The 16361-nt window shown below is 33.8% G+C and overlaps 1 protein-coding gene and 1 non-coding gene across 3 annotated transcripts in view; one reads left to right on the top strand and one right to left on the bottom strand.

Annotated features, from left to right (window-relative positions):
- LOC140434399 (uncharacterized) overlaps positions 1 to 16361 on the bottom strand; it is a 68659-nt gene that overhangs the window by 23437 nt on the left and 28861 nt on the right. For both annotated transcript variants that reach the window (XM_072522612.1, XM_072522611.1), the window contains exons 2-3: positions 10930 to 11052; positions 3563 to 3682 (exon numbers count right to left, since the gene is read on the bottom strand). In XM_072522612.1, the coding sequence (XP_072378713.1) occupies positions 3563 to 3682; positions 10930 to 11052 (243 nt within the window). The remainder of the gene's footprint in view (positions 1 to 3562; positions 3683 to 10929; positions 11053 to 16361) is intronic.
- Positions 5893 to 5964, top strand: TRNAD-GUC (transfer RNA aspartic acid (anticodon GUC)). The gene has a single exon. It is a non-coding gene; the product is annotated as a tRNA-Asp (tRNA).

Consider the following 16361-nt stretch of genomic DNA (forward strand, 5'->3'; position numbering starts at 1 on the left):
TAAGGACGAAAATTACAGAAGTAAAGAGAAAAGAGGCCATGCAGTAGTTTCCTGATAAATGTACTATTTTTACATGAGAAACAACACCATTTAATTAAAAAACAATTTTTTTTATACAATATAAAAAGTTTACTGACGTTTTAAAAACACAGGTCTGTATTAGCTCCGCCTTTTTTTGGTTCTATATTGCAGACCTCGAATGTACCATATAAAATAATGTGAGCTTAAACGAGTACTTTAAATAAGTAGAAACTAAGCCGTCGTACTACAAAAAACAAACCAGTTGCTTCTACCCAAACAATCAGAGGTCATGTATCTAGAGGTTATTTCTTAATACCTACTAGGGTGATTCATTTATAGGTAGTTTTTTTGGTGAAGATTTGATTGGAGATCGTGCATGAATACTGTTAAATTGACATTACGCTTTTGTACAGTATTGTTTGACATTTCATGATGGAAAGCCCGGCACAGCGTCTAGAAATTATTAAGTTGTATTTTGAAAATGGGAGTTCTGTGAGGAATGTGTTTCGTGCGCTTAGAGCAATTTATGGTCCACATACAATTCGCTTACCGAACGTACAATTCGCTTTACGATTAGTAAGTTTAAAAGCCAGTTTTTATTATTGGATAACACGCGACCAAATAGATCACATTCAGTACGTACTGAAGAAAATATAGCGGCGGTAACAGATAGTGTACTCGAAAATAATGAAGAATCGATTCGTCGCCGTTCTTAAAAGCTCTTGGCTTGTCATATGCAGTAACTTGGCATATTTTACGTAAGGATCTTGGTTTAAAAGCATACAAGATTCAATTAGGACAACAGCTGAAGCCCACCGATCTTCCGAGTCGTCACCGTTTCAGTCGATGGGCTCTTGATAAGCTTTCAGAAGATCCAATGTTTTGGAGAAAAAATTTGTTTTCAGATGAGGCCCATTTTTGGCTTAATGGGTACGTTAATAAACAAAATGCCCGCACCTGGGGTGATGAACAATCCAAAGAGGTTCAAGAGTTGCCATTACACACTGAAAAAAAAAACAACTGTTTGGTGTGGTTTATGGGCTGATAGAATCGTTGGTCCATATTTCTTTAAAACAGATGCCGGCCAGAATGTTACTATGAATGGAGACCGTTACCGTGCCATGATACTATTTGGTACCCGAAATTGAAGCTGGTGGTCTCGGCGACATTTGGTTCTAACAAGATGGCCCAACTTGCCATACAGCCCATGAAAGCATGGCTTTATTGCGAGAACAATTCGGTGAACAAATTATTTCACGCTTTGGACCAGTGAATTCGCCGCCTAGATCCTGTGACATCTCACCTCTAGACTCTTTCTTTTGGGGCTACCTAAAGTCCAAAGTCTACATGAATAAATCAGATACAATTGAGGCATTGGAGTCTAATATTACTCGAGCCATTGGTGAAATACCAATCGAAATGCTGGAACGAGTCATCGAGAATTGGTACTTCAGAATGAACCAACTTAATCGTAGTCATGGCCAACATTTAAAAGAAATTATCTTTAAGAAGTAATTGTAAAGAATGGTTCTTTTGTATGATAATAAATATTTTTAAATAAAATTTATTTTTTTCATTGTTTTTTCTTATTGAAAAAAGTACCTCTAAATCACCCTATATTTGCCCTCCTTCTTTCCCCAATTTAATCATATTCCAAAATATTTAGCTATTAGTTTGCTCCCCACTCTTTCGTATAACAAACATCTGACTGGTATGAACTTCGGTCTTGAGTCTTATCATATCCACAACTGAGTACTGTGCTTTATCGTGCCTCATTATTCGCTCAATCCATGAAGTGGACATCTACTTCCATCCATCCATGGTCCTCGGTTTTAAGCCACATAAAGCCCTCAAATCTTCGCAGATAATACAATATTTATCATCATCATCCAGCCTCATAAGTCAACTGTTAAACATAGGCCTCTCCCCTCTCCCTAGTGTTTCCAACCCCGTCTATCTTACGCCGATCTCATCCAGTTTTTATGTTGTCTTCTTAAATCGTCAGCCCATCGTGTAGGTGATCCACTGACGCTTCTTTTGTCTTCACTTGGTCTCCATTCCAATAATCTCTTTGTCCATCATTCCTCCGTCGTTCTAGTTATGTGTCCTGCCCATCTCCATTTTAGTCTGGCTTTCCTTTCGATGACGTCAGTCACCTTGGTTCTTCTCTTGATCAAATACTTTTCTCTTCAGGCATGTGGGCAGCTCACTTTTAAACGTTACTCTCAGTTTTACATATGCTGCCCACTTAAGACCGATTCTTCTCTTCAGTTTATGGATCTGATTATCCCTGCCAATCATTATTTTATGTCCTAGGTATTTATATTTATCTACGAGTCCTATTTTTTGCCCAGCAATACTGATGTTCTGGTTAAGTACCAAATTTATTATTATTCTTATTTTCAGATGTTCAGATGTTTATATTTAAAACTACGTTTTCTGTAGCCACAACGAGTTCCTGTACCACCCTTCTCGCCATTCCTAGATCCTCATCTGATTTGAATATATCATCGGCGAAACGTCTAGATATTCTCCTTCTATTTTTATTCCCTTTGTCAGCCAATTCAGATTCTTAAAAGCATCTTCCAGCACCGTATTAAAGAGTTTAGGTGACATTGGGTCTCCTTGTCTAAACCCCCGCTCTATTTTTATGCGATTACTATAAGTATGTACATAAAATAATATTATGCTGACAATATTGAACATCAAGAATAATCCAGATCTACTTCTTCTTCTTATTATTATTATTATCTTAAGAAAATATCTTGTTTTTCAAAGTTGTAGCTGTCGACATGTCGAACTATAGGAACATAATCGATTTCCAAAGAAGATAAAGTCTAGAAAGCCGCTAATCAAATTAGACAAACTTTCCCAACACACAAACTATAGGAGTTCTGAAACATGGTTAGCTGTTTGGGGAAACTTGCGAACATCGAATAGGACGCTCTACTGGACATCAAAAGACTTCGAATTAACCCCTAACAATATCGACCACTCTAAATAGTGTCCGGAATGACAAGAGAAGGCGCGGAGTCAGTCTTTATTTATGGAAAAAATGTCAAACCCCTGAATGCGAATGTGGTGCAGAACAATAGACAGTGCATCATATAGTACATGAGTGCACAAACCGAATGTTTCAAGTTACAGCCCACCACTTTATTACATTTACTCCTGAAGCATTTTTAAGTGATTTCTACTTCAACAGGTGTGACGTTTCTTTCCAGTGGATACCGAAGGTATGGGACATCATCATTATAATCATTGAATTGTATTTATTATGAGATGTAATTAATTATAAGCTATAAGAAGAAACCACGCTTTCATCCATATTTAAACAGTTCAGTGTATACTTAGTTATATCTTCAATTATTAGTTTTTTGGAAATAAAGATCATAATTTTGCTAGAACCTGATTTCGTACTTGAGGTAAATTATTCAACTTTATTTAAAATAATGAACCTGACGTAACTATAGAGGCAGAATAAATGGAGTTGTTTCTTTAGTAATATTGTGTTTAAGAAGATAGTGATCAAACTACTTACCCAAAATAAGGAAGACCATTTCAACGGTGTACAAGCTCGATTCAACATATCCAACTTGAAAATGCCTCATTATTTGCTCTCTCATGTAAGTTGTGATTTTGGTGATTAAACCAATGGCACCTAGATAATAAAAATATAATAAACATATTATACATTATAAGTAATTTATATAAAAAAATGTTCCATTATTTCAAAGTATACATTATTTTTTTTTGTGCTAGACTACTAGGAAAGTTCTCGTCAAAATATTAGTCTGTATGAGTCCCTGTAGAGAGCAACGGTAAGGAAAGGAACATTTAAATCAGACACTTAATGTAAGAGGACGAAGAAAAAACCTTGAAGACGACAGATATTTGGTACTTGAAACAAATGAAATAGATAAGAGGGAAGAGGAGCAATCAACGATTCTTGAAGTTAAAAAACAATCCAGAAACAAATTACCCGAAATAGATAATCTTTCGGCCGAATCCTATAAAGATGGCGGTCAAAATACATAATAACAACATCTTATATGATAACTTTGAATGATCCAACATAAATATGCTCTCGCAGATAAAATATTCTCCAATATATTTCTCTGTCACCGTATGGCACAACACACAGAAAAAATAATTGAAAAATACCAGGCTGGGTTCACAGGTGGAAAATAGAAAATCCATTAGATTTTTACTCATAGACTAATTTTAGAAATTGAGTATAAATACACGAAACATATTTATCGATTGCAAGGTAGTTACGACTCAGTAAATAGAGGAGAAATGTTTAGGATAATACGGTGAGTACAACCTTAAAAAAGATAACCGGCACAGTGTCCATTTATGCACATCTGAATTCTTAGTGTTCAATGATGTCACTGATTGACATACTAAAATTAATATTGCACCTAAGCCGATTTCTACAAACAAAATCTCTTGATGCTCATCTGGCGACTAAGGCTATTTCCAAGTCGACTTTGAAAGACAGAAGATCTAACTGCGAAGAAAATTTTAGTAAGATCTTTAACGAAGTTAAAGACTTAGCAGACGAATTGGACGTTAAAGTGAAGTTACCTAGGTTTGTGGGTAGACAGACTAAGAGAGCCAACCATCCAAGTGGCCCAGAAGAATATGACAGACGTTTTTTCCTAGGTTAATGACACTGGTAAAGCCAAAAGGCCAGTCATGATGACAGACGTTCAATTTACATTTTATTATTTTTTAGTCAGACGTGGTAGCACCTTCTCAACGTTAAGCATAGTGAAGACTTCGCTGAGGGCAAGGACGGGGAAACTCGACTGACGGGTCTTTGCCTCCTTCATGTTCTTCGAGACATTGAAGTAAACACTGAAAAAGTAATAAAGCGATTTTCAAGCCAGACGACTCGAATTTGTTGTACTTATAAGGTTTAGTGTACAAGAATAATTTTTGTACTAGACAAATATAGTAACTTAACCAATATTATTCACCTTTTATTTATGCTATTTTAATGTCATAAACTAAACTACATTTCTTTCCTTGCACTTATAGGAATTCATGGAATTTTGTGGTCCCCTCCGAAAATCGGTCCTGGATCCACCCTTGATAACGCCTCTTTGGCTAGATTATCTACCATTTTGTTACTCTTTATTCCAAAATGACCTTTAATCCAAGAAATAATAGTTTTTCTGCCGAGCTTTGACATATAAAATAATTTGACCATTTCTAACTCAATGTCATTATCTAGATCTCTTAATTAAACTAAGTAATCTTCTACTGTACTTCGACTATTGTGAACAGTATTTAATTCTTAATATCTTTGTAATAGCATGCGCGAAAGAACAAACTTTGGCTATGTAAGTATCATGCAAGTATCGTATCAGGTAACTTGTAATAGTACACTGCAGACCCTACATTATCTTCTTTTTTATCCGTCTATGAATATTCAATGATAGTTTACCGATTTATTTTGAATTTCTGCATTAAACCTGGATCTTGTATATCGGTATCACAGAAATGTGCTTTTAATACAATAAAATGCATGGAGATTTTCATTCTAAAATTTTGGAAAATGTATTTGGCATAAAGCCTTTTTATATTTAGAAATATATCAAATCTGTAGCTTTCATAATTGTTGAAAATTGAACAAAACATTTAAAAATAGACGTCCTAAAATCCACTTAAAATATCAGAAATATATAAATATCCACATAGTATTGCTATGAAAAACATAACATATTTTAATATTATGTTAATGTTATAATAACTCATAATAAAATTGATTATGTATTTCTATAAAATATTTAAAAAACATAAAATAATAATTGTTTTATCAGCCACGCTGTATTAAGTTGCTAATAGCAAAGTCTGATATATTCCTCGGTAGTATAGTGGTAAGTATCCCCGCCTGTCACGCGGGAGACCGGGGTTCGATTCCCCGCCGGGGAGGAATTTTTTGTTTTTAAATTCAGTTAACTTTTTTCTATTATTATTATAAATCCTATAAATGAATATACAATCAATAAAATTAAAATGAAATAACATAAATAATAAAAGTAACCAGTGTATGTCTTCCACTTCTAATCCATACCTAACATAACTTCTGCTTTTCTAGCTCTGTAGTCTGTAGTTTTCCCCTATATTTGTTTTTCGCTATTGAAATGAGTATAATATGATTTTCATATTAAAAATACGGCTATGTGATATTTATTTTCATGTGCGCCAACACCAAATTTACATATTTTTTTATTTTTTTTATTTTGATATTATTTTAAAAATGCCTAAAGATTTAAATACTTTTGTTAAGAAACCATTGTTTCATATATGGATTATAAAAGAACGAGAAAATGCTCCTTTTTGCTTTTGAATACCGTGAAATGAAGTTTTTTACAGTGATGTCTATAATAAATTTCAAATATTTTCATTTAATTTCAGAGAGCCGTTGACGTTGACACATTAAGGATAGTTTAAGACCAGTTGTTCACATTATTGTCAATAACAAGAAAAAAAAAAGGAAAATCTGAAACATTGTGAGGCCATCTGAAACATTGCACAATCAATTATTGAAGAGGCAAGAACCAAATCAAATCTGAGTCCGTCAACTGTTAGGAAATTCCATTATTCCAGTGGTGCCGTCATTTCATTTTTTTTTGGAATTTAATTATTTTATTAAAAAATTAATTTCAATGTGACGTACTTGTAGGTATCGTTCGTCGTTCTGTGAATTTCTTACTTGCTCAAGTCTTGCCTTACTATTTATAGGCTCATTTTTATATAATTTCTTAAATCCACACATATCATTGAAAAATATTAGAAGATATGGCCAGAGTATGGGGCACTTGGGTATTGGAAAATTTTCTCTCAATAGTATCGTAAATCTCAATAGTATCGTAAGCTCCTTTCACTCTGACATCACACATTACGTCGAAGGAATCTACATTACTGACTTTCATTCATAGTTTAACTATTATCCACTAGTCGGCATCAAATGTCAATTCTTCTTCTTTTCCGTAGCCATCAAATCTTCTTTTAGTTTTTCAAACCTTCTTCTTTTTCCCTCTGTCAAATCTTAATTTCGCTTGTACTGTCTTTATATGTAGTAGAGTATGAGGTTCGCTTGGGTATGGAAAAATTTTGTATCTCAATAGCATTGTAAGCTCCTCCCTCTCTGAAGTCACACATTACGTCGAGGAAATCTATATTACTGAGAGTATGGGGTACTTGGGCATGCGAAAAAGCATCATTTTACATCTTTACCATCTCTTAGACAGAACAATCAGCTAATCTCTACTATCGACAAGAAAATACGGGCTGTGGCGAGGTCGTCTGTGAAGATCATATTACCATCAAATTCTTACTTGTCTTTATATGTATTACATTTTTATTGATGATTGAAAATTAAATGATCGAGTATTATGAAATATTTTATTGGGAATTACGTAGCAGATGAATGGCCATTCGGCAACATTGTTATTTAAAATATGTGGACAGTTTTTGCAATCAGTGTTTAACTCATTGTTGTTGTTAGAATATCGGTTGTTAAGTTTGTATTTGAGTGCTTGGTCTGGATAGTTCTGCTTATTTTGTTAATTTATTTTTTATTGCGAGTTAAGAAAAAAATATTAGGTTGAAGTAAGAGACTCGCAGTATTACATTATTACATCTGTTTTGGTGGTAGGTGTATGTATATCGTAAAGTAAAAATGGATAATGGTACCAGTATAAGACATTAGCATCATAACCCCGTCTCACAAGAGGGAAGACAAATTATCTGGAAGGTATATGATGGACTAAATAACACTGTTTTTAACGGAAGCTGTTAATCGCTACCCTTTTTTAACGAAAGACAAATTATCTGAAAGGTATATGATGGACTAAAAACACTGCCTTCAACGGAAGTTGTTAGTCGCTGCCCTTTTTTAACAGTATTGTTAGTAGCATCAGTTGAACCTATTGTGCGCGAAAAAACTGACAAATATTTTAAAACCTGCCCATTTCAACCAACGCGAAAGTGGATGAATCACAAAAAAATATTCTCCGTAGAACTGTACATCCATTTTCCTCTGAAAATAGGGCCTTAACTCTCACATCTTTATTAAGTAAAATAGGCGATATCGATAATTATCCCAAAACTAACATTGAGTCATTACGAGAAGCATTACATGACCTTAACTTTCGATATAAAAAACGATGCCGGAATTGCATTTTAACAGATCATATTTAAGCTTAATTCGGAAAATCTCGTGCGGTAAAATGAAAAATTTGAGGTGAGAAATGGTGAGTATTAAAAAAAAATGTGAAAAACGAATAAACATTTTGTGATTATTCACTCAATTGGCAAGTATCTTTTGAACGAGACTTACAATGAAAAATACAAAGTAGAAAAAAACTTAGCTGTCAGAAAACAAGTATATTTCTCTCTTTAATTTCTTCAAAATTTCTTATGTACATTTATTTCTGTACGAGCAGAATGATTCTAATAAGATTGAAATTACTAATTGTGTTCTTTAACTTTTTTCACATCTATTTTATTTGTAAGAGTAATTTGTAATTGCATTCGCTATCAGAACAAGGTCATTATCTTCGTTAACTTGCAAATTATACGGTTCTTTATCAACAAAATAGAAATAATTATCCAGTTAAAATCCAAAAATCAAAAATACAACACAGCTAGCAAACTGCAAGATCAACAGGGGAACATCATCACAGATAAAAATCAAGAAATACGCATATGAACCAAATACATCCAAGAGCTCTGTGATGATAATAGGTCCAAAGAACCTCCGTCCTACATATGTAATGAGCACTTACCAATTACATCAGATGAAGTGAAAAAGCAATACCACAACTAAAAGATGGCAAAGCTCCTGGACCTGACAATGCATATGCTGAACTCATAAAACTATTTAACACCGACGGTACTCAACGACTAACAAAAATATTCAATGACATATATTTAAACGGAGTAGTACCAAGATAATGGCTGAAGTCACCGTTTATTGCTCTACCAAAGAAAACAAAATCCGTATCGTGCATTATTTCTAAATGCAAATTATTTCTAAAAATCATACATCAAAGGATATATAAACTCTGCCAAGAAAAAATCAGCCGTACACAGTTTGGTTTTCGGAACGCAGTGGGTACGAGAGAGGTTCTCTTTAGCATACAAGTGCTATTTCAAGGATGTAGAGATGTGAATTGCGATATTTATGCATGCTTTATTGATTACCATAAAACGTTCGATATAGTAAAACACGACAAGCTGATGGAGATATTAACAAATATTGGAATAAACACCTGTGATCTAAGAATTATTTGCAATCTTTACTGGAATCAAACATCATTTATACGTACAGAGAGAGGAGAATCCAATGATATCAAAATCAAACGTGGGGTCCGACAGGGATGTATACTATCACCCTTGCTGTTTAACATATTCTTCTTTTTGATGTGCCTATCCTTTACAATTGTTGGCGATCATCATGGTAATCTTTATCTTATCTGCAACAGCGCGGAAAAGCTGCACATATGTTGTATTGAACCAGATTCTAAAGTTCTTTAACCAAAATGTTCTTCTTCTTCCTGGACCTTGTTTTCCAAATCCTTGCAGGATGGTTTAAAGGAGAGCATATCTGGATTCATTTTGCATAATATGTCCGAAGAACTGTAACTTTCGAGATTTGATGGTGGTCAGTACTTCTCGGTTCTTATTAATTCTTTTGAGAACTTCCTCATTTGTGATTCGGTCAGTCCACGGATCCAATGCTTAAGATCATTATCCGATATAGCCACATCTCAAATGCTTTCAGTTTTCTGCACATATCTTAGTTCAAGGTCCACGATTCAACACCACAAAAAAGGAGAAGACGTAGCATTGCAGCATTCTTACTTTTGTATCAAGAGAGAGGTTGTTTAACATATACTCTGAGGAAATCTTTTAATAAGCAGTAGAGAATGTTGAAGCCGGAATTCGAATTACCGGAGAATGTATCAATAACATCAGATACGTGGATGACATGGTGATATTCGCTGATAGTTATGAAGCCCTCCAGGAGTTAATGAATAGTATTACAGAGAGTCAGAGATATGGACTTTTACTGAATATTAAGAAAACAAAATGTATGATGATCTCTAAGAAGGAACAGCAAATTAAAAAAAGAATCAGTGTGAATAGTCAACCAATAGAAATAAAATGTAGGATAGAGAAAGCAAGATCTGCATTACAAAAAATGGCTCAATATTGTTGTACGGCGTTGAGTCGTTTTTTTAAGAATGCAAAAAGGAAAAAAATTGTTAACCACAATAAAAACAGAAAAAAACGGATACCTCGGTCAGATTATGAGGAACAGCGAAAGGTATGGGTCGCTGCAATTAATTCTACAAGGGAAAGTAGAAGTAAGGCGAAAGGTTTCCTGGCTGAAAAATCTACGTACGTGGTTCAACCACAAATCTTTTCAAATCTTTTCTGAGCAGCAGTTTGCAAAATACAGATTGTCATGATGATCACCAACACCCGAAACGGATAGGCACTACAAGAAGAATCCAGTTAAAATTCTATCATACATCTAACGTCAAACGGACCTGAAATATTGATCGACGTCCAAAAATGTTCACTACTTTGTTAAGTTTTCAATGCAAATATCGCCGACGATTCATCCCCGCATTTGTTAAGGATTTACCTGATACATATATTTGAAGTTTCAACAATAAATTGGCATATGTACTAAAAAATTGGTTTTTTTACTCTACCTACATAATTGACAGCTGGAGCCCAATATATTATATATCTATATTACAATTCGTTTATAAATACATATATGTTGTATCTATACCACAATTAGTCATATATTCTAAAAAAAAAAATCATTCATTCTATTCAAGCACCTAACGGATACGACTTTAATATATAACTTACCCGTAGCTATGAGGAAGAGTGGTATGTTTTCTTCAACGGGGCAGTGGTGAACACCTAGAATACCAATGATGAGCATAGCGAGATATATGATGAGGGACAGAAGCAGAGTTATTTTTACACCAGCTGAAAAGAAAACCAAATTATACGTCAATAAATTTATTGTATATATATTGTTGCTTGATTTATTATTGTTATAGTACAGGTTTTGTGACCATATTAAATACTTGATTTAAAAAATTTCAACTTCATAGAAAAATATTTTGATTGATATGATTAAAAAAATTTATTTAAAAATTACTTTATAAAAGGTATATATTAAAACACCCTATCGGGCTATATCACAGAACGTTTTCGGAATTAATATTCCATCATCAGTGTTACCCTAAAAGTATAACCACTTTAATTAAAGCAAACATGAAATTTAAAATTTTGACCAAGGTTAATTCAAAAATGTCATTAATACTTACTGGATGTAAGTATTATTTGAGCCACTAAATACTTGAGTAAAAACCCTTTTAATGTTTTAAATGTTGTTAAATTAAATATGATTGATTATGTAATAATCGAAATGATTCATTTATGGGTAATATAAGATTCCTGATATGATTCTTTTTTTTATGGTAAGGACGTATCCTAACAATTCTTACAATAATTCAATAATTAACACATTTTATATCGTTCAATATTTCAGTACGATATAAGGTAATACATTGAAACTGATCTCAAATAAATACAGAAGAGAGAGAGAGAGAGAAAGAGAGAGAGAGAGAGAGAGAAAGAGAGAGAGAGAGAGAGAGAGAGAGAGAGAGAGAGAGAGAGAGAGAGTGTCATTTAATCTTCTGCCTTATGAAAAGCTATTCAGAACTCAGTAGGCCAGTTCATACTCGAATGTTTTGGCTTTTGATTTTGTCCTTAAGTATTAGTTGTAATCAGCGATTTTTCCCCTTAGTAAGTGCATACGTGCACTAGAAAATCTAGTTTGGAAGATTGTCAGAAGCATGCTTGAAGTGACCTTCCGAGAAACCGGCGTACGAGTTACTGTGTGTTGCATTAATCCGCAGAGATCGTGTCCTTCAAAGTCAGTAGACTATTATTTTTTTCTGAGGGGTTCATGCAGAGCTGGAGAGTCCTGTAGATTACGCCATACCGGGCCTTCATGTAAAGTTACTGATTGGACGTTCAGATCTAAGAGGGGAGCAGTGTAAATAGTCCATCTTCGATGCGGGGTACGTGTCACAATTCTTAGAAGGATGAATCTCGAATATATAATCGATGGCATTCTCAATAGCCCTGCCTTCGAGGCGCTTCCAACGGGAAGTCTAGAGATGGACTACTCCAGATGATTCTAGAATAATACTTTTGGTATATATATGTGCTGTAAACTTATAAATAAATATATTTATATAAATTAAGAACCGCTCGTTTTATTTAAAAACAGTACACTATTTACACAACAGAGTGTTTACGGAAATCATCTTCAACTAGACTGTCAACCGACCATACGATACGCTTATAATAAAGTTACTTCCTTCCATGTTAATGTAATAGTCAATAAATTATGATCCAACTCTTTCTTCACGATATAAATTTGTCAGGTGTTTCAATCTAATGGAATTTAAAATTTAAACGCTCTACGTCTTTGGCATTATAAATTATTCATTACTGACCATACCACATATCATTATATACTTAAAATAGTCAACTAATGATGTTTATTTACGCTTGCACGAAGATATTTCAATGTCATTGATTAGGCTGTCTGTTTGTGGTATTAAGTAATAAGTAATACGTAATGATTTGATGCAAAAACATGTGTGTGTTTATGTATCAATATAAGACACCAATTTTGTAAATTATCATACAAATTTTTTTATTTTCGAAAAACTTTTTTCCTATCTCTTGTCGTGACGAACCACCGCGACACGAAAACGTCACTACTATTTATACTGGCATTGTATTAATTTTTTAACGTTAGTTGTTTCTGTAAATTCCTTTCAAACTAAATTTAAATTTTATTTTTAAACATCTTATTTAGTTTAAATAATAATTAAATTTACTATCAAATGATATTTATTTATATTTTGTAACGATTAAAACGTTACATTTTTGTTCTTATTAATTTCAAAGTACTTTCCATTATTTTCTGCTCGTACTATTTAATTCTCGTTGATAATAAGTTCTTTTTCCTTTGTTTTTATTCCTATATTTCATTTCAACATTTTGCTACTACAAATAAATTCACCGATTAATTTCTTAAGTTCCCTCGTACTTGTACATACGCTTGCTTTGTCATACAAGAAACAGAAACCCTACTACTAAATAATTTACTTGTACGAATGCGATTCGATTTACTGCCTTTTTAAAATAAACCACCAACCAACAAGGTACTAAATAAAAATAAATCTTCGTGGTCAGAAACTTCCAACAGTCTGGGTAAGTTTAATACTTTGTTCTTTTTACAACGACAACATATTTTCATACATTAATCAAGAACATGAGCACTGTAAGTTTGACTTATAATTTTGTGTACGCTAGTACTTAAAAACCGCTTAGAATTTTTATTATTATTTTCTTTCTACCTATACTTGCTGTAATAATAATAATTCAATATAAATCTCACTAGCATGAATCATACAACTTTGCTTTTTCGTTTTCCATTTAATAATTAATTCATCTATTAATTGCAATTGCTAATTCGTGAGTTTTAGCAACATCAGAGATTTCTGAATCGGTATGCATGTCTTAGAGAGAAGAGCTTTCCACTTGCCAGAATTCTTCTGTTGTTGGACAAAACTCGTGTCATGACAAATTTTATATCGGCTTTTGTTTTTCCAGCCACATGGTTTAGATTTAAGAAAATGCACATGGTTTATATTTAAGAAAAGCACATGGTTTAGATGTAAGAAAATGCACATGGTTTAGATTTAAGAAAAAGCACATGGTTTAGATGTAAGAAAATGCACATGGTTTAGATGTAAGAAAATGCACATGGTTTAGATGTAAGAAAAAGCACATGGTTTAAATTTGAGAAAATATACGTGGTTTTGGTTTAAGAAAATAGAGGCATGGTTTTGATGCAGACAATTTATGGATCGAGTTGAGAAGAGAGCAACAGCAGGATCTCCTATGGAAGTTAAGCTAAGTTTCTTTCTTTCTTTGAATTTGTGTATAGATGCTTAATTCTCTGTTATCAAAACCTCAATTTTTTAATTATTGTTAAATTCCAATTTGTTATTTTAGTAATTTACCAATTAATAAAGAGATGTATTGAATACCTATTTTATTAATAATTCCCGATTTCTCCAAAATTAATTAGTTTATGCCGAACAACACCCCTGAGGGGTTTTAATGTGCAATAGATGAGCTAGGCGTTACAATTTTATTAATTTAATATTTAGTCTGACTTTGATGAATCTATCAGAAGTAAACAACGTATGTTTGGTAACAATACAGACGAAATATACAGTGTAAGTTTGTTGATACGTTAGCAAGTGGCGTTAGGAGCAAACATAATAATTTATTTAATTATTTTAATAAAACAAATATTTTGTTTAAAATATAAATAACAAAATTACCGTATACAATTTTAAAAATACTATTTAAATTTTAGAAATACAGAAACAGAAAACAGTATGAATATTCGTGCTAGTCTACTGTACCACCTACTGTACGACCTTTTTTTGGATTATCATCTTGGTGTATACAAGGTGGTCCTTAAGTAATTGTACAAAAAGAAACACTAGATTCTACATCCATCCATCCATCCAATGGCGCTACAGCCCAAATCGGGCCTTGGCCTCCTTCAACAGGCTTCTCCAACCATCTCTATTTACCGCTGTTCTTTTCCATGAACGCGTTCCCAGGCAGTTCCTGGCATCCTCATCGACTTCATCTTCCCATCTCTTTTTAGGTCTTCCAACAGGTCTTTTTCCCTGCATTCTTGCATTTAATAATTTTCTGGGGATTCTATTCTCATGCATGCGGACCACGTGCCCTGCCCATCGTAATCTCTGCAGTTTAGTATGTTGTGCTAGAGTTGGTTCGCTATATTGCTCGTATATTTCTCTATTGTACCTAATTCGCCAGTTGTTGTTTTCACTTATTGGGCCCAGGATCCTACGTAATATTTTTCTTTCAAACACATCTAATGCATTGGCAGATTTCTGTGTCACCACCCATGTTTCGCAACCATAACTTACTATGGGCCTGATTATTGTTTTATAGACCCGGAGTTTTGTTTTCCGGTGTACGTCTCGCGATTTGAATATGTGGCCCATCGCGAAATAGGCTTTATTTGCCAGCACAAGCCTTCTATTTATTTCCGGTTCTTCTTCATTGCTTGCGACCAGATCCATTCCTAGGTATGTGAATCTATTTACATGTTTTATATCGTCAATAAAGTGTTGTTGCACCGGTCTATTTGATCTGGTTTGTATGAGTAGTTTTGTTTTATTTGTATTTATTGCTAGCCCTACTGCTTCTGCACTCTGTTTCAACTCAACGTAGGTTTCTTCCGCTGCATTCATTGTTCTGCTCATTATGTTTATGTCATCTGCGTATGCTGCTAATTGGGTAGACTTGTTTGTAAGTATGTTATTTCCGCTCACCGTCAATCGTCTAATTACATATTCCAGAACAAGATTAAAGAGCGTTGGAGCTAGTCCGTCGCCTTGTTTCAGTCCTTGCGTTATCGTAAACGCATCAGTGATCTGTCCCTGAATACATACCTGTGCTTCTGTTTCTGTCATTGTCATTTGCACTAGTCGTATTAATTTTGATGGTATGCCAAATTCTTTCAGTATATTAGGTAGAATTGTTCTATCTATTGAATCATAGGCTTGTTTAAAATCTACAAAGAGATTGTAAACGTCCATGTCATATTCCCATGCTTTGGCTAGTATTTGTTTAACTGTAAATAGTTGGTCAATGGTAGATCTATTTTGCCTAAACCCTGCTTGATATTCCCCGATGATTTTTTCCGTGAGAGGTTGTAGTCTTCGATTAATGATGTTTGTGAGTATTTTGTATCCCGAACAAAGTAAAGAGATGCCTCTATAATTCTGACACAACAGTTTGTCTCCTTTTTTATGAATAGGGCAGATTATACTTTTCTTCCATTGTTGGGGAATTTCTTCTTCTATCCATATCTCTCGTATTAGCTGGTACATCTGTTGTGTCAAATTCCTTCCTCCTTGCTTGAGTAGTTCTGCCGGTATTTTATCTATTCCCGGTGCTTTATGGCTTTTTTGTATGTGGATTGCCGTTTGGACCTCCTCTAGCGTTGGGGGTCTAGTTAATTCATTTTCTTCTCCATCTTTCCCCAGTTCTTGTTGTTGTACCTCCTGTCGTGCCTGCTGCTGCCACTGTTGTTGTAATGGTAGTTGTGTCCCTTTGTTTAGTAATTCCTTAAAATATGTCATCCAGGTTCTCTT

This window comes from Diabrotica undecimpunctata, chromosome 2 (assembly GCF_040954645.1).
Source record: "Diabrotica undecimpunctata isolate CICGRU chromosome 2, icDiaUnde3, whole genome shotgun sequence".
Lineage (NCBI taxonomy): Eukaryota > Metazoa > Arthropoda > Insecta > Coleoptera > Chrysomelidae > Diabrotica > Diabrotica undecimpunctata.